General features: G+C 44.8%; 1 protein-coding gene across 2 annotated transcripts in view; it reads right to left on the bottom strand.

The window, feature by feature from the left end:
• Positions 1 to 4,559: 4,559 nt before the first annotated feature.
• The window catches only part of KSR1 (kinase suppressor of ras 1), a 49,455-nt gene continuing 34,976 nt past the window's right edge, over positions 4,560 to 19,038 (bottom strand). Inside the window, exons 6-20 of one of the 2 annotated variants that reach the window (XM_065732109.1) lie at positions 17,725 to 17,785; positions 16,888 to 16,971; positions 16,256 to 16,317; positions 16,042 to 16,148; positions 15,578 to 15,746; positions 14,630 to 14,671; positions 13,864 to 13,918; positions 13,171 to 13,220; positions 12,365 to 12,743; positions 11,876 to 11,972; positions 10,969 to 11,102; positions 10,416 to 10,547; positions 9,987 to 10,122; positions 9,526 to 9,659; positions 4,560 to 5,295 (exon numbers count right to left, since the gene is read on the bottom strand). In XM_065732109.1, coding sequence (XP_065588181.1) covers positions 5,217 to 5,295; positions 9,526 to 9,659; positions 9,987 to 10,122; positions 10,416 to 10,547; positions 10,969 to 11,102; positions 11,876 to 11,972; positions 12,365 to 12,743; positions 13,171 to 13,220; positions 13,864 to 13,918; positions 14,630 to 14,671; positions 15,578 to 15,746; positions 16,042 to 16,148; positions 16,256 to 16,317; positions 16,888 to 16,971; positions 17,725 to 17,785 — 1,721 coding nt within the window. In that variant the 3' untranslated portion in view covers positions 4,560 to 5,216. Of the gene's footprint in view, positions 5,296 to 9,525; positions 9,660 to 9,986; positions 10,123 to 10,415; positions 10,548 to 10,968; positions 11,103 to 11,875; positions 11,973 to 12,364; positions 12,744 to 13,170; positions 13,221 to 13,863; positions 13,919 to 14,629; positions 14,672 to 15,577; positions 15,747 to 16,041; positions 16,149 to 16,255; positions 16,318 to 16,887; positions 16,972 to 17,724; positions 17,948 to 19,038 lie in introns of those variants that run through there. The other variant, XM_065732108.1, reaches the window with a different exon arrangement.

Below are 19,038 nucleotides of genomic sequence, written 5' to 3'. Positions count from 1 at the left end.
ATAGTGGAATGGAAATACCTCCATGCACTTCAAATGTACACATGTGAGGAGGTAGCAGCTTTCACTTCTGCCCTGTGTGATTCAGGTACACCAACCCGAATTTGTGTTGTTAAGATGCCATAGCACTGAGGTTCAGAAAACTCAAAAGCACTTTGTACATTTGATTTGTGTGCCCTGACTTACTTGATTTGTTTGTAATAAAAGATATCTTTATATTAAGCCAAACAGATTGGTGTAGTTTAAATGTACCTCTTTGTGCTGTTATCTTCAGCCCGAAGAAGTGCAGGTGCACTGGTAGATGTAGGGGAACTGTTACTGACCTGAAGATTGAGCACCTGGTGGAGGGCTGCTGGCACAGGAAGCACAGGTAATGCTCACAGTAATTCTCCTGTGCTTCCCCCTCCCTGGGCTCATGTAGAGATGTAGAGCAAACCTCCCATGGGGGAATGCCTCCTGGGTGAAGGCTGCTTCTTGAGGTGCTGTGTTTTATAGCCAGAAGACCCTCATCACTGGAGGGGTGTGAGTCAGCTTCTTTCTGTATGTGATCATTGGTATTTCTAACGGTGCTTGTCCGAACCCATCAGAAGCAGTTTCTCTGCTTCCAAGGGCCAAGGCAAGGTATGTTCCTACCAGCACTCCCTCCTTAAGCAAAGAGCCCATCTCCACAAGTTTCTTGGTCTGCCTGAGATTAGTTGTGCAGTCTTGTTACTGCTGGAAAGGTGTCAATCTTGCCCTGTGGATTATGAGCTAAAGAACGTAAAATAACAATTGGAGCAATGCATGTTGCCCTGGTTATGTTCTGACTTTGGCTCCTGTCCCTTGGAGTTCTCTCACAACTTCCGTTTCTTCTTCTAAAATCAGCAGGAATTTATGATGACATTTAAAAGCTGAAGGTGAATTTTTTCCTGTCATTCCTTGTCTCCAGGAGCTGGAATCCAGTGAAGGATTTGACACTCAGAACTCAGCAGTGTAATGTATGTGCAGTGTGCTCTGCATGCACTTCAGGACAGCGATGAGATGAGAAATGCAGCGTAGTTGAAAGACAGATGGCAGGAAGTGTTGGACAGCAGATACAGAGTGAAGGACAGAGGAGGTTCATAGCAAATATGTGAGTGTTATTTCATAATTCTGAAGCTCTGAGGTGGGATGGATGTCAAACAAGGTAATTTCCACCTCCATTAAGAAGGATCTCTGTAAGCCCAGGACTTGCTGGCTTCAGGCCAGTTCTACACAGATAGGCAACAGAAGTGAGCTCTGTGTTTGGAAGTGCTCGCATGCTCCTTGCACTTTCAGGTGTATTGCAGCACGGTGCACTTGCCATATCTTTAACAAAGTAGTGCATTTTCTTGCTGGGAGTGCTGGTTAAGCAGTGCCCTCTGGCTTTAAGGTTTAAAACGCAATTGAGTTACATGGCAGCTGTGTGGAGCTCTGAATGGTCTGTGTGCTTGAATTTGTCTTCAGTGAGATAAGCGTACTGGTTGAAGTATGAAAGAAGAAGGAAGGGAAGCTTCTGTTGTCTTTCAGAGAAGGGAGATCCTTAGACAATTCACCAAGGAAAGACAAATGCTTTAAGAATAAAAGAACTTCAGGATCTTAACTAAGAGTAAAACATAAACAAATGTTGTCACAGAAACGCAGAACTCCGCTGTGTAGTGGGGATCCCAGGTCAGAACTCGGGCTGTCAGCAGGAGGCAGGTGATGTTGTAAACACCTTTGTGCTGGGTTAGCTGCTCTCCTCCATTGCCTCGGGTCGGTGGCAGCTGTGCTGTGGTGCCCATACAGCTCTGGGGTGTAATGCAGCCAAGTCAACAGAGAGCTTTGCTTTGCAGCTGGTGGGATGTCACCTTCATGCTTGAGGTTATTCAGGGTCTTTTTTGTTGTATTTAAATACATGACCTCGCCCTTCAAGTTTAATTGAAAACTATATTCATTATTTCTCTTGCTTTATGAAAAACAGGAACGCTCATCTTATCTGAAGGCTCTGACTGCGTATGAGAGATCTAGATAAGGTGGATGAGATGCAGAACTGTGCTTTGAAGTGCGTTGGCCTTTTCTCTGCAGGGCAGTACAAGGCTGCCGTTATTTTTGGCGTAAAGCTGTTTGGCAGCAGCACAGTGACCCTGGGGTTAATGGATTAATTACTGCACTGTGTTGCAGTGCTGGCTGGAGCTGGGGCACCCACCGGGGAAGGACAGCGGGTGGTGGGGCCGTGAGGAGGCAAAGCAGACCTGCCACAGCTTGAGTCAGTGCAGGGAAAGGAGCTGATTCTCTGAGCTGCCACAGGCTCCAGTAACAATTTTCATTTCTCCCTGGCTGTGCTTTGGAGGACTACAATCATCAGATCGTGAGGGTTTGTCATTTCTGCTGCAGGGAGCAGCTCACCCACAGCGCAGGGCTGCCTGCACCTGACTGGGACATGACATCAGCACATAAGCATGAAGGCCCTCGGGAATAGTGTGGGTGAATGAGATCCCTGCAGCAGCAGCAGGTGCTGTGACAGAGCTGAGCCCACAGGGACATGGCAGCAGGGCGGGGGCAGCTCAGTGTGACGGGCACTGGGGGTGGATGTGCAGGGACAGCTGCTGCCCCAGTGCTGTGTGGGGCTGTGCTGACCCCGAGGCCGGGGGGGGGCTGAGCTCTGCAGCCACAGTGTGTGCCCCGCAGGCAGGGCAGGGTGAGGTGCTGCTGCTTCAGTTTGGCTGCAGGTAACTGGGGGGGAAAGGTCAAACCACGATTCTGTAACACCTCCTTTATCCAGAGCAGAGATTTATTTGCTGAAAAGATTCCTACGTATCCAGAATTCCGATAGCATAATGTGCAATTTTTTTCTTGCTGGTTGCATAAACTAATACAGAAACCATTGTTAATACTAACAATTTTTTAATTAATTTAATAGCAGTTCTGGAAGACACTCTGATAGAAAATATTTAAAAAAAATTTACTGTACAAAGTTTACATCACATTTGAAAAGAAAAACGCGTCCGTTTTCACCATATTACAGACTCCATTTACATTCACTATTGATGTGTGGCTACAGTAGCAGCATTGTACAGCCAGCTTCACATTGACCCTGTGCAGCACTGCAGGCTGTGCCTCACACCCACCAGCACACAGTGCAGCCCAACGCCCTTCACAGCTGCATGGCTGTGACAACACACCACAGACAGTAGCACTGCCACAGCACTGCTGCTCGTGGCCAGGTGAGCAGTCACTGTTTCCCACACTGAGAGCTCTGGGCATCCAGGGGAGACCTGCTCTGCACACACACGGAGGAGCAGCAGTGAGGAGCTGTGGGTTAGAGGGGCTGCTCAGACCTGAGGCTGTGAAGCAGTGTCTGTCCTCCCTAAGGCAAGGTGCACCACTGCCCATGGGTTCATGTTAGCGCTGCTTTGAAGCACATTTCTCCTCACTTTAGGCTTCTATTGCACTGTCACTTAAGCAGTACTTGTTGGAAAGCCACCTCTGTTTAAACCCATGACAGTGTTATTGTGAGACAGCAAACAGCAGCAAGGCCTGAAGGGGAGCAGGGGGAGGCTGAGCCGCTGTGTGCAGAGGGGCTGCTTTGCTTTACTGAGGTGGGGAGTGGGAGGTGAGGAGAACCACATCACCGTGCCTGGCTACCACCAACCCAACTGTGTTTTATGTTTGAGACACATTTTAACATCACCATAGCACAGTGAAGGAGAGGTAGGAGCGAATCTCCTGGAGCCAAACGGAGTGCCTGTCGCTTGGCGTGCCTTGTGGGGGACCTGGGAGCTCTTCCCTCTGTGTTCCACATTTTAAAGCCTTGTAATGGTGGTAGGAGATATCAGAGAGGCACATAATGTACTCTGCGACTGGAGAAGGGAAAGCTGAAAACTTGCCAGGAATCCTAATGAATGGCCTTAGAAAAGGAGTGGTGTGAGGACAGAAGGGCTCCTGAACGCTCACTGCATCGCTGTCCTCTGCTGCCATGGCCGACCCGCGAAGGCAGAGGGGTAAGAATGGCATGAGGGACCATTCAGTGCAGCCTGCAGTCCATTTGTAAGTGAGATAACGCATCTGTCACCGTAACGCATTACACATTGTAGCAGTGGTTTTCTTTTGATTTCTGGGGGTTGAGTTTTTTCTTGGTCTTAAAATTAACCTCTGGAATGTGTCTGAGCTGTTGGGTTGAGTCAAGGTCTCTGGAACCAACGGTATCTTTCCTAGCTGCAAGGTGTTTATTGGTCTTGGTTTTCCTCAGAACTACTGCTTAGCCCTAAATGTGTTGAATTCTTGCACACTTAGCTGACTGCCCAGAGGAGTACATGTGTGCATGAGGGAGAGATGACTGCACACCTTACCAAGCTCTGTATCAGAGCAGTGTGTGAGTTGCTTAGGGACGGCTTTTTCCCTTGATTTTCCTCTCCCCTTGGAACTCCGTGTAGTAAAATAGCTGTTCTACAAAGGAGATGGTGATGGGGCAGCACGACCCCAGGCCTGGCAGCGCCGCATCCCCGCAGTGCTGTGGTTTGGGGCCCAGAACCGGCTGTGCCCGAAGCTCATGAGGAGGAGCTCCAGCAGCTCGCCTTCTCTGGGCACAGCGGGTCCTGGGCAGCCTGAGTGTGGCTGGGAAGGGATGGGCACAGAGCTCCGTTCCCTCCTCATTCAGCCTGAGGCTGTGGCACAGCAGTTCAGCTTTTCTTGTGAGTTCTGTGTTTCAGTTGAGGTTGTGATACGTTTCACAGCAAAGTCTCCTGTAGGAAGGAGGTTATTACTACTTGAACTTAATTCAAGGTAACCCAGAGCTTGGACCAGCCCGGCAGAAACAAACCAGAGCAATCACAAACCAAGTTTTCTCTCAGTGAGAAAACATCTCCTTGTGTGAACCACTCTGAAGCAAAGTGGTTCCACTTGTCCTAGGGAAAAAATGCACTGAAGGCAGAAGGTCATTCCTATTTACACCACAGACACAGAAGGGACGAGAAAAAAGTTGGTTTCTTTTTGTGCTGGTGGAATGGCTGTAGTTAAATTGATAGTCTCTGTTTATTATGTTGAAAAATATATAGTTCACACAAAGAATCATGTAAACATCCTTTCAGTGGCTGCTGGTGCTGGGGCAGAACTCACACTGCCAGCAACAAAGGACTGTGAACTGACGGCTGTGGCTGCACCAGTTTCATAGCGAGGAAGATTCAGTGAAGATTTCTTTGTGTGGAAGCAGGCACACTGTCACAGCAGCACTACACACCATGCTATAGCTTTTGATTACTTGGTTCCAGGATTCCCAAGCCAAATCTCTCAAAACGCAGGACAACTTTGCTACTGTTAATGCTGAAAAGAGTGGGGAGGAAAGGACAAGGGAGGGGAAAAGAGTTATTTATTTACTGTTGTTTTTTCTCTCCTGTTTTTTTCTCCCCTACAAAGCTACAGTCAGAAAATAGAATGGGTTGGGTTCTGCTCTCATGCAGCCTGAGGTCATCCAGCAGCATTTTAAAAAAGTCAGCAGCAAACATTTAATGTATTCATGCTGAATTCAGTGAAAGCACACGGCCCAAACCCACACAGCAGGCTCTCAGAAGCACCGAACTGGGGAGGGCAGAAGCCTGACAGACCTCTGGTTTCCTTGAAATAGAAATGGAGGACAAGTTCCCTTTGTAAGGGGAAGGGGCATTTTCACAAGGAACACCAATTGCTTCAAAAAACACATTTGCTCCTCTTTGTAGTCTACAGGAAGCAAATAAGGATGTCTTTTCCTTCACCCTTGAACTGTTAGCATAGCTAGAAATGTTCTCACTTCAGCATGCCTTCCCAGTGCTGAGTGGCAGCAATGCAGGGAGCACTGGGCCTGAGGGCTTGCAGCAGTCTGCCTGTCTGAGGCAATGGCATGAAGGTGTATTTGTCCTCAATGTGCACAGTAACGACCTCGCTGGTTCCTCTGTCTTCATCCTCCCCCCCATGAAACAAATCTTTTTCAGATCTGGATCAGTAGGGAATGAAAAAACCTTTTACAACAAAGCACGTCTGCAGTGCTGCCTACAGTTCTGCAAAGGTCCTACTGCAAAGTCAGGGATTCTGCTGAACCTGGGCTGTAAACAGGAGCAAATCTCTGAACTCAAAGCACTGGACTTGCAAGGGAAGGAGAAGGGAACTGAAGGGCTTCCCTGCTTTCCTTCTCTTCTGCACCATGCTGCAGCTGATCCCAGTTTTGGGATCAGCCCTGAGCACAGTGAGAACCATCCTTTCTGTGCAGGAACCACACCTGCTGCATGCACCCCCAACAAAGCTGACCCTTGGTTCAGTGCAGGGCTGCATCCGGCCCTACAGAACCAGCCCAATCTGGCCCTGAAGTCCCACTGGTTTGCACTACAAGTGATGTGTTCAGTTGTTGGCTGTGCCTGTGGAAAATGTACCTGCTACACCGAATCAAAAGCCACAGCCCAGCACTAACCATGACAGCCACCACCTCAGACAGAAGGTAGGAAACGTGTCCCTTCTGCCTCCTGAGACTCGCAGGCCACAAATGCCAGTGTCAGCCGAACCCAGCGCAGTGCTGCCCTGCCGGGCTGCTCAGGGCACAGCTCCCTGCCAGGAGGAAGCTGCAGTGCTTCAAGTGAGACGCGTCGCGTTGTTAGACAGGAACTTCTCCCAGGCAGGAGTTGTTATTCAAGCTAACAGCCCACACCAAGCAGAAAAAGGCAGAGAAGGAGAATTCAGATAAAATGTTGATTATGTCCGTGGGTTAATTTCGTGGTTTGTTTTCATTTTTTTTTTGAATGGAAGGTGATTGTCCGAGTTGCTGGTTAGGATACAACACATGGAAGCATGCAAGGTGGAACCCATTACTGCACCCGTAGCTACAACCTACAAAGAAATACGGGAGGGAAGGGAGAAAGACACCATGAGAGTTAGTTTTCAGTTATTTAAAGCAAGCTCTTGAAAACTACCCATTATAAAGCTTACACCAGAGTAAAGCAAGGGGTTAGTGTAGTGTTCTGTAAGGAGCTGTCAGAGGGGATGTGACTGTGCCTTCAGTGGGTTTTGCATCTGACTGCTGGTTGACACTGCTATAGGGAGCTTTCCAAGTGTGACCTGAATGTAATGTAGTTTGTAGGAGATAAAAAACCAACTGAGCTGCCTGCACTTTCATTTCAGTGAGCACTAATTCAGCTGTCAATGTTGATAATTAATAGTGACACTTAAAGTACTTCTATTATGTGCTCTGAGCAGAGAAGAAATAGTAATGTATGCAAATTTCCATGAACTGCTTGCAGTGGGAGGGGAAGATCTGTCTACCCAGGGAAAAAGTAATTTGGGTAGCTGCTATGTAAGGCACAGCTCCACACACAGTTCAAGAAGTCCCCATGGAAACACCAACCCAGAATAATCACTTGGCAAATTACTCTGGAAGCAAGCACTTTGTGAACGACTGCCTAAATGGGAAGCATTACTTCAAGTAATTTCCAGTGTGATATCAGGGGACAATGCCAGACTGTGACAGTCTGCGTGGCAATGCGTGGGCAGCCCAGGCTCCCAGGCTGCTCTGCAGTGTCTGAGCAGGTGGGTGAAAAGATATCACCTCAGCTGTGAGAATCAGTGACCCAACACAAGTGGATCTGATAGTACAGAGACACGAGGGCACAGAAGTGATGACACAGAGCCACAGTGCTGGAGGGCTCTATGGGAAAGGAAAAACACTAACAAAGGACACTGCCACATCGTAAAGCTCCTGACTAAAGAACTGTTGTCCATTAAACAATTTGAACTCTGTGATCCTCCTCTGAGACAAAAGATGATTCCTTTAAAAATAATATGTTGGTGCCAATTTACCCTTCAAAGCCAAGAATAAGAAGCCCTCGTGGACCATCACACTCTGCAGCTTATCGCACCTTCCCTGCTCTGAGCACAGCAGCACCTGCTCTCCAACTCCCAGTGTGCAGAAAAGACATTTAAGTGCACAGTGCTTTAGGCCTGGAGAGGACAAAGAGCCATTTCTCTTACTTTACAAATGCTGGACAGATAGATTTTTAGCTCAGGTTCAGTTGGTTTCTCTTTACATGCTTATTTAGAGAAAAAACTTTAAGGAAAAAAAAAAAAGACAACTGAAATCCCCAGACTGAAGCTGTAACAGCTCTGCTGGAGTAGGGTGACATGTAAGGACCTCCCTGATTTACACTGTATCTCTTTAAAATGAGTGATATGAATATATATCTGCCTGACATATGGAAAAAATAGCAGACAGTTCTACTTGTTGATGAGTGGACAGTCAGCATTCAGCTTTGGCTGGTAACAGTTTGCTGCTGTGTGAAGATGAGGCCATTGTTTGTTTAATGTTGTCAGGCACTGTAACCAGAGACAAAGTGTGAAATCTGCAACCAAACCCCCACATAAACACACACACCAAGGCACAGAACGCCATGACAGCCCCCATACAAGTCACAGCGTTTGTTAAGTGATGATGGTATTACAGGAAGATCATGAAGGGTTATGGTAAGGAAAGGGGTACATTAAACATCCAAAAGGGAAAGAAATGAGACAGTATTAGAGGTTCAGTTGAAGAAAATATGCGCTGATGAAGGTATGTGGCAATGGGCACAGTTCACAGTGTCTGATTTGGAGTTAAGTGACCCTGGATCTCTGTCTGTGATGGGTTATTGGTGACATAGAGGCTAAAAGTTTTAGGCTTTATGCAAAGCTATTCTGACCCGGTTTAATTCTAAATTCTGCTCTCATCTGTGGTAACAGATGTCACAGGATGTTCAGTCAGGTATTTCTGAGGGGTCTCCCCCAGTTTTGGCAGTTTTCAGATGCTTAATCTTGTGATACTTTTCTTCCCCAGTTCCAACATGATCCTAAATTTGAAAGCACTGCAGTCTGGATTTGTGCTGCACTCTCTCATCTTTCTTTGATCCAAATCTTGACATGATCCCAACTTACTCAGTCCAAAAGTAACTTGTTCCTAGCTGTCAATTTACTGCTTTTGCCCAACAGTTCAGAGATTCTGAAGATATTAGTGTTTTTTTCCCCCCAGAGGTCAACTATATTGAGTAAGTGCTTCACTCCTTCGTCTGTCAGTGCAAACTGGGCGCTCTTCCATGCAGAGCAGGAGGAGTTTGTGTTTTTTCCTACATGCTCCTTCAGGAAGGTTACCACATTAGGACTCTTCCATAAATTGATGGTTCAGTCTTAAAGGGAAATGGCAGAGTGTTCTTTGGGGGCTGCCTTTCTCATTCACTACCAGCCATTAAAAGGGAAACTCTAATCACTTTTAGGTCAGTGTGGGCACTTTCCAGTAATGCTGGTAGATACTCTCTGAAACCAAACATAAAGCTGGACAAACTATCTACAGAAGGAGGGAAGTGAATATGTTGAAGTAGGAAATAAACTGCCTGAAGTGCACGCACATCTAATTGCATCATTTCCTAGGAACTAGAAAAGCAGAGCAGCACACTGTTACTCCACTACTGATGGTATGACAAGACCCCAGGAAGGCAAAATAAAGGATAGGAATGGTCAGTCAGCAAATTCTGAGCAGCATAAGTGTTCACCATCACAGGTACTCACTCAGCAGACTTCCAGAAATGCCCTGGGTGGGAGAGCCGACGATTCAGTTTTGGCAGTTTTTCAAGCATTTCCATGAGGACAGTGAAGCTGGGTCTGTCACTGAGATCGAATGACCAGCATGCTGAGAGGATCTCCTGCAAGGGATAGTTAAAGCTCATTACTTCCACTTAGCTCACACACCAACTGCAAACTAAGCAACTGATGGAGCAGTGTGAATTGTGACAACCCAGCTAGAGCTACTTTGTCAACAGTTGTCTTGGACATCCTTACAATCAGTGTCCTGTGTACCACTGGATGTCACTTCCATATGACAGTAATGGGAAGAGGGCGATACCTCATTCTAATCTCTGTCCTGCCCTTTATCTTTAGAATTATAGGAAGAATAAAACAAGCAGCTCCCTCTTTTCCAGCAATCCTGACAAGCAGCTTTTTGGAAGGACTCCTGCAGCTGATGTACCTACATTGACTTCTTTCCCCAAACTAATAGTTGCAAGGACTTGTTTCACTCCTTCCCCGCTTCCAATCTGCCAGATGAGTGCCTCAGCAGGCTGGTTCTTGAAGGGCCATTCTCTTGCTTGGAGCTCATACCACACAGTCCTGCAACATAAACAGACAGATCAAGCCTTTGCCTGCTGTTAAGATGCCAAACTCTGACAGAATCCCAATTTCTTCAGACAGCCCTGGAATGTAAATAAGGCGATGCAGCAAATCCCTCCCAGCCCGCTCACCCCTCTCCCTGCCCAACTGTCACACCTGTGTCTTTGGTAGTAGGTGAGGGAAACGCAGCCTCGCTAGAATCCTGAGTCTGAAAGAAGACTGGCAAGGCTGATGTCTGCGTCATATCTCATTTGGAAAGTTGCTGTGATACGTTTTAGGTCTTTTCCCCTTACCCAAAGGCATAGATATCTGCAGCTTTGGAGAAAGGCAGCTTGTCTTCGTCTTTCCCAGGGGCCATCTCACGAACAATTTCAGGGGCCAGGTAGCATAACCAGTCATGAGGCAGTTTCAGTTCATTCTCCCTCCTGAGTTCAAAGGAAAGAAGTCCTACTGAAACACTATAAAACAAACTGAGACGCAGCACATGCCCCCTGTCTGTGGTCTGCCTAATGCCATGACTTTGCTTAAATGTTTTGGCTTGTCTAATTTTCCTTTCTAATTTTCTTGCCATATTACAAAACATATGCAAATGTTGGCCTGACTACCCAGCTCATTCTTGGGCTTAAAATTGTTTTTGTTCTGTGTTCTGACTCAATTCACATATAATTTTCTAGCTGTGTGCCACTGGAAGTGTAGAAAGGCCTCATCTTAAAAAAAAAACCTGTAGTCCAAAATGTACATAGTAAAGAAATCAAATCTCCTCTCTTGCACTGTATAATGCATCAAAGTATGTCCCTGTTTGATCATTATTTATCACTGCAGAAATGGACTGAAACCTTCACCTACCTTCCTTCCTGAACCACTCCCGAAATTCCAAATAGTCCAAAGTCAGTGATCACTACTTTCCCATTGTCATAAAAAACATTCTTGGATTTCAGATCCTTGTGTACGATCCCCTTTGCATGAAGATATCCCATGCCCTGCAAAAAAAGTTTATATGCAGAGGTGTAAGGATTTTTTTGTCTTATTTACAAGCCTCTAAATGGGCATGCTTTTCTCTCTAATACTCATTTACTCTATTTAGTTCAGCGTAAACGATAAATTAAGTGGGACACAGCAGCTGCCTGACTTAAAGAGTGCAAGGAAGCAGGTCTTAGTTTAGTGCACCACTCCGAAATAATCTCCTGTACAGCAGGGTTGCTAGGAGGGCACTTCTGGTTGAAGCAGTGACTGTGAACTTCATAGCTCTCTGTACGGGTGTACGTGTACGAACAAGAACGAGTGACACAAGCTTGCTCAGTGAATTCCCAGGACACTTCTGCCAGCAAAGAAAACAACAGCTTAAGAAATGCTACTTCAATTGATAAAACTGAAAGCAACAATGGAAAACTGCTAATCTGGAAGACAGTGTCTACTTCAGAATGCATTAACTTAGCTGTAGTTAATGGAGAAGAGACCAGGAAGGAAGGAAATCTGCCCTGCATGCATTTCTTCGTGGTTGTCTTTTACCCAAGCTCTCCCTCCCCAACCCCTCACAGACGAGCAATAGCTCACTTTCTATCCGTACAGGGCTTCAGCTTACTGCCTGATCAATTAGCAGTTTTCCTTCCTCCACTTTCAAGGTTTTCCCTGCTGCAGCACCCTGTGGCACAGCTGTTGGACTTACAGACCCTCCCCAGCTGTGCAGCCTCTCAACTCCTGCTGAGGTTCTGCCCAGAAAGCAGATGGCTCTGACAGCACAATGTATTCTTACCTTAATGATCTCCTGTGCTATCTGCCTGGTTTTGTTAATATCCAGGGATATCTTGGGGTCCCTTACAAATGAATAAAGTGTCCTTCCTTTGCAGAAGCTGTAAGAAAGAGGAACAAGAGTCCTGAAAAGTATCTTTAAAACACTGGAGGAACACAAAATGACCACTGGATGCTCAGAGGGTTCCCTTATAATGTTGACAGAATCAGCCTTCATCTTCTGCTGAGCAGTGCCATTTCAAATGGCTCAGGTGACATTTGTGTGTGTGAACACAACTGCAGCTGTCGTTAGCTATCATTCAGTTATCATAAGGCATGTTCAAGCAAATACATATTTATTTGTAATACATGCATATATTATAAATATGCATTAAATATTCATTAAGCAAGTATATAATTTACAAATATGTCTACAGAAATTTATTCTACATTATTACTATTATAAACAGATGAGCATGTGTAGCATTACTGACTTAAGTTGCTGCATCCTTACCTGGTAATGATTGCTAAGTGGGGAGGGTTCATGCACGCCCCCATGAAAAGCACCACGTTCTCGTGCCGGGTCTGTCTGTAATTCATCACCTCCTTTTTAAAGAGCTTGAGATGATCCTGATTGTTCCCATCTATCTCCAGCAGCCTGATGGCCACTTCTCCGTGCCATTTCCCCTTGTGAACCTTCCCCCATCGTCCTTGGCCAATAGGATCCCCCAGTTCGATCTGTTCGAAGGGAATGTCCCACTCCTGCAGGTAGACGCTGGTCTGGCTGGGTTTGCGATAAATCATCCCCTGTAGGTGTGGCCGTCTGTGCGGCAAATCCTCCACTTCGTCCTCATCGTCTTCTTCGGGTTCTGATTTATTGCTCTCGGGTTCTTCTGCCTGTTTGCAAATTGAGAAAGGAAAATCTGTGTTGAGGGGACTTGGGTAGGTTGATGTCCGTGTCTGACTACAGATCAGAGATCTCTTCATAGGACAAAGTTATCTGAGAAGACAACAAAAGGCATAGGATCCTCCAGGATTCGGCTCAAGAGCCACTTGAGAAACAGCTGCGGGCGACTGAGTGAGCCCAGGATTTCAGTACTGCCTCAGTCCAATTAGAAACAGTTGCTTTTTGTTGGCAGCATTTCATTGTTTCAGCACAACAGAAACCACCAGTTATCAGCAGCGATCTTTGCAGCCCGGACAGCTCCGGGAACTGAAGCCCGAAGGCACTGTACACTCACAGTTCCACAGCACATTTTTGCCACATTTCAGCATGGCCTTTCTGATTATGAAAGACGTATAAAAGGGGAAACCATAAACCTACCTCTGCTTCATGTTTAACTCCATCTGTGTCGGGCTGTTCAGAAGCACTAACAAGAGAAGACAGATTCGTAGTGAGAAATAAAAAGGGCACAGATAGCAAAAGCAGTATAGTTGATCAGCTAAAAGTACAATCACTGCTCTACTTAACAGCTAAGGACTTTCTAAGATTACTTTGGCAAAAAAGAGACAAAGACTTTGAAGTGGTTCTCAGTGTTTAAGTGGTAGGAATTCACTGGCAGTGGTATGGCTGCATCATTACAATGTGTACCAGTAAGAGATACTCCTATTCCCAGTACTACAGAAACACCTATGGAGTGGACAAAGAATTGTGAGGGCTATGGGTACACAGGTTAAAAACATCAGCACACCCTACAATTCAGATCTCTACAAAGATGTTAGCTTTCTGTGCTCTGCCATGCTCTTTCAACCACAACACCCTCTGCCTTTTATTTCATTGGAGCTTCCTGATCTGAGCATATGCACACACAACCATAACTACAAATCTGAAGGCACAGTCCTATTTAAAATAAATATTTTCTGCTTTACAATCTCAGAAATACCAAAGTATCACTCCTGCTGATTGAGCTCATCCTGCAGGTTACAATCAGCAGGTTGGATTTGGTTATAGGGCCTTCATGCTGACCTGCAGATTGTCAGTTAACACAACGTGATCAAACAAGCAGTACTTACTCAGTGTCTGCAGTGGTTTCTGGAGGCTGTGCTACTTGTGCAGGACTGGGAATTTCTGGAAAGTAATAGAATTATTACAGCAGTTGTTTTTCGTGCCTATATATCAATCTGTCCCTATCTTCTTCACATTCACTTATCTGTAACATTTTGCAGTGCTGTCCTTCCCTGTGAGCTGCTCACACCCTTCTAAGTGGCCTTTGGCAATCAGAAAACTTGAATGCAGATGCCCCATTTCTGCAAGGATTAATCTTTATTGCTGGTGATGCATTCCAACCACACTTACTATGATCAGTGTCACCAGTGACAGGAAATTCAGCTTGGGTTGCAAATCCTTCTAAAATTTAGACAAAAATACTCTGTACCTGGCATCCTACATCGCCACTTCTCACTTCAGAAATAGACAAGCTGTTTCTGAGGGTTCACCAACAGTGACTGAGAAAAAGAGCTTGCACACACAAATCCACGTGTGAATAATGCTGCATCACCTTTAACCCCCATAGGCAAGAACAGTTCATAAAGGTGCACTCAGCATTCCTGAACTGACAGTGTCCATTTATTCTAAGCATGTAACCCTAAAAGGTGGCTGTAAGGAAAGCACTCAGCTGCAAGTAGGACCTCACAGCAGAAATCTGTTGCTCTGTCTGTGGTACTGGATACCCTTCTTTTCAAAAGCAGAATTATCATTCTTGGGCAGCGTGCAGAAGTTTACAAACAGTTACTTTTTGGCAGCAAAAGCAAGTTAGTAGAATTGAAAGGGTCAACTCACCTGGAAAGATAAATTGTTGTCTATGCTGAATGTAGTAGGCAGCTTTTGTTTGGTTAAAAATAAAAAAAAAAAAAGGACAGCAAAAAAAAAAAAATTACCAGGAAAAAACAAAGAAAAACCAACAAACAAGTTAGAGAGTCATCAGTATGTGCCACATATGCATTCAATGAATTAGGCCCAGCTCACTGCTGGGAAACAGATTAGTTGATTATCAGTCTGCTTTAGGGGTGAATTTCAGCACATGCATTTTTGGAGGACAGGTGGCCCCTGTCACATGAAAGCTACGTTACCAACAAGCGAGCAGTGCGGGGGGAACTGCGCACATTCACACATCAGGTGGAAGAAGCAAACTTAAGACAACCCAGGGGTGCTAAGGGCAGGCCCAGGGAAAAGCTGGTCCTTCAATCCTGTCTCGTATCAGCTTTTCCAAGATGCATGCAGAGGCTGAAGCCCAGAGCTACTTTTTTTTTTTTAATTTCACTTAATTGCAATTACTTGTCCTAATACAAAGTCACGGCAGTAGAATCCTTGCACTAAACTGGCACTGCTTCTGCTCCTTTGTAGTCGGCTAAAGCAGCAACTTCCAGAGGTGAGAAGTCTGATGCAAAATGCAGCAGTATTTAAGGCCAGCTGCAGCACCTGTTTAGTGGCATGCAACTTCGTTTCCAGTGAGAAGAAAAAAAAAGTAGAAGGATGATATCATGTCAGAAAGGTACCAGAACTCCTCAGTAATTTGTTTCCTGCAAAAGTATCTCGTTGCCACGACTTAAAACCTTGTGAGAACAGACCGTTTCCTTTTATCAGATAACTGGAAAAATTTCCAAACCTTGAGTAAGACACAACTATCTATTCAGAAACCTGAATCTACTTATGAAGTCTTGGTTAGTCTGAGCTTGCACAGATGCCTTTACAATCTTGGCAGTGTCCTCCAGAGAAAGATGGTCTTACCTGGGAAGTTAAATCGTCCATCCCTCTGACCCATAGGAGACAGGTTTGGGGGCGGTGTTGCACTGGGAGGGTTGGAAGACTGGAAAGGTGCTGGAGAAGATGGTGTGGAAGAGGTTGTGGAAGAGGGATTACTGCTGGAGTCGAGATGATTTATTGCTGGTGGGTGCTCCTGGAAAGCAAAAACAACCACTAATGAGTGAACAGTAGTTTCCCTCAATGTGTAATGAAACAAGAAAGGAATGCCATCCCAGCCTCAAACACAACACAGTTTCTCTGAGTGATGAGGAGGCCCAAGATGTGAAAACCCATGTTTAAAAAGAAGGAAAACTCATTCTAAAGATTATCTGCAAAGGGAAAGCTGAAGTGCCATTCTTGTTCCAGCCAGTAAGGTACTACTCTGACCTCTCCTTATTGAAGTTCCTCACTGACTTCAAGGCAGAAGATTCACATCAGTCAGCACGTACCTTTTTAGTGAGTGCTTTGGGAAGAGTTCCAAACTGTGGTTCTGTTGGTCTGTCTACTGGATTGTTGATATCAGAAGGGACAGACTCTGTTCTCCTTATTTTGGTAACTGAAAAACAGGTTGGAGATGAGAGGGGAAAAACCCTTTAATCAGACTTCTTATTCTTGTGATACCATCAGCTACACTGATGTGCTCAGAATCTGTAGTAAACTTACTGGGAAGGAATGGTATTCTACAAGCAGGTGCCTCTTTCGTACACTTGTTGTGACATTTTAATCTGAAAAAGAAATGTTAAATGTTAAATAGCACTTGCTCTGTCCCAAAAAGAGGACGCCTTCCCTTAATTTATACTATTTATGTTAATCTTAAGGAGAGTTCTGGAAAGCTGTGAGCCCCAAAGCAGGTCTGTATGTTCAGATGCAGAATCCTGTTAGATGTATCATTAGACTAATGGAAGTCAGATAGATATCCCAGCATCTGATTTGTTTCCAATACAGCTATCTTCACTTATAACTATCCTGGGACAGGGAAGTGTGAGAAGTTCATCACTCTGGACTGAAAATCCAGAGAGAATCAAAACCAAATCCTTGTTATACAGGCACTCAACTTCCAGTACGAGATCTGTCTGTGATCAAATAGGAATCCTACAGTAGGCAACTGAATTTGGTTCCTCCATACATCAGGCTCCCAGCCTAAGCAGTGCCATGCCAAAGCAACCAGTTGCCAGTTTGACTGGAAAAAGATGCCACTGTTAACAGCGCATCACATCATGAGATATTTGTTACTGACAAACTCAAATGAATAAAACCTGAAGTTCTTATGTAGAAGATCATCTCTGTGTGCTCACCTGCAGTACTTACACTTCACACCAAACATCATACTTTTCTGACAAACTTGGCAAATCTGAGATAACCAAGACTTCGTAGAGAACCTAAGCAGAGGAAAGAGGGGAAAAATGTTAATTGGTACCTAAAGAAAACTACATTTGTAGCTACAGACAGGCTGCACTCCTTCAGTATTTTCTGAGAAGGGCAAGTGGTGTTACAGAAGACTTCTCACTTTTCTGATCAACAGCAACTGAAAGAAGGATGGCACCAATTCTGAGCTCTGGCAAGCCTGAACATCTTCACAGAGCTGGGACTCAATTTATAGTGGTGATTTATGTGGTGATGGTGGTAGGAGTATGTACCCTTTTACTAAAGAGCTGATAGGTTTGTTTAGCATTAGTACTACCTGTCCCAGTTTTGGTTTGGATTTCGGAAGGGGGCATACAGGAAACTATAAGGGAAGAAAAAGGAAATGCTCCTTCCACAAAGGGAGGAAGAGGCAGCTTTCCTTTCAGCAGAAGTGTTTTAGAGAAGGCACTATTGTACATTTCTCTTACTTAGTCCTTCCACCCAGCCCCATACAAGCAGTACTGGTGCTGTACACCAGTCACTGAAGAAGCACAAATCAGTTAGCTCTGTAAAATGGATTTCAGGAGCTGAACACTCGAGATATTAAAAACAGAAGGAAAAAAACAGAAGGAGCTGAAATATGACTCAAGGCTGAACTTGACACGAGGCAACCAACCCACCTTCAAGCCCATCTAACAGTCTTTACTACTACACACTAAACATGATGCTGTACTGGTCTGACTGCTCCGTTTATTCCTTCTGTGGTTCCCAGAGTATGTGTTGCTCACCTGTGTGTTACAGCTAAGCCAAAATCTCTTCGTACCATTTGAGGGGATCCTTGGGAGAGTTCTGATGGAGAATAAAGGGATCTTTTAGGGAAGCATTACTCACAAGCACAATTAACAGTTTAGACATAGAAGTCATAGATAAAAACTAGCAGCCACGGCTCCTCCAGGAGCACAGCTGAGAACAGTTTGCCCTGTGCAGTGAAACTACAAGATAGCAGTGTTTTTCACACAGGGGCAGTGTAATAAGATTTGGTGTTAGAATCATCACTCTTTCTTTCTTACATTACATTGCTATATATGTTTTCCTTTCTTACATTACATTGTTATATATTATGCTTAGAGATTAAATAAGCCCATGGCCACTCTCAAAACCAAGTGGAAAGTCTCACAATAGCTCATACCCAGTTGGTTTCCCACCAAAGCCACTGTCCAGTTTTCAGGCAGAGTCAGTAGATTTCAGTGTATTCTTTTACACTGAAAATTATCATCACCGTTTTATAGACAGAACCAGTAGGGCCAGAAAAATAAAAATAGCTGGCATCACTTAGCTAGCCATTAAATGCAGAAAAGGAGAGTTGCATTCCAAAATCCCAGTCCAGTGCTCCAGTGGTTATACCAAAAAACTTCCTAACAGCTCTCAAATATTAAGACTGGTGCATTTCCTGAGTTAAACCTGTAACCATTTTGTGTATCAAGAGAAAACTCAACCTACAGACATCGGCACGGCCTCAACGGGACAGTGCTCATAAAAGTCACTCTCTCTTTCTGACCCTAGGTGGCACCAAATTCTTTTTTTTTCTTTTTTTTTAATCATTATTCAGTGAACTTTTCAAGGCATCTGTGGTCTTCAGCATCTCACAGGTAGGCTGCAAGGACTGCACTGACCAGCTGTTTTCCCAAAGAGTACTACTGAGCAAGTGTGGACATCCAAGCCACAACAGTCTGCTAATCATTATAACATAAATTATGACATAAGTCACAAATGTTGGAGTTCGATGGGACATAAGAGAGCCTGCAGTATAATTTTTAAAACAGACAGTCTGCATAGATGCATCTTAATTTGTTTGAACTTTATCTTATGCGTTTTTAATTTATAAAATTAATTCCATCCCTTTCCAGAGAGAAATGCTTAGATTTGTGCTTACATTTTCATTTTACAATTTTCTCTTTATACTTCCTCGTTTTTGAAAGTAATTCATGGGATTGGTTCTAACAGCCACTGGAGAAACGTACAGTCCTTGCATAAACTTTCATACTTCACAGAACGGTGAGGGGTCTTCCTAGAGCTTCTGAGGATACGAGTTTTGTATCTAA

Source organism: Cyrtonyx montezumae, unplaced genomic scaffold (assembly GCF_038088225.1).
Source record: "Cyrtonyx montezumae isolate F1298 unplaced genomic scaffold, pur_monq_1.0 scaffold_15, whole genome shotgun sequence".
Classification (NCBI taxonomy): Eukaryota; Metazoa; Chordata; class Aves; order Galliformes; family Odontophoridae; genus Cyrtonyx; species Cyrtonyx montezumae.
This window is presented reverse-complemented; position numbering and strand designations above follow the sequence as displayed.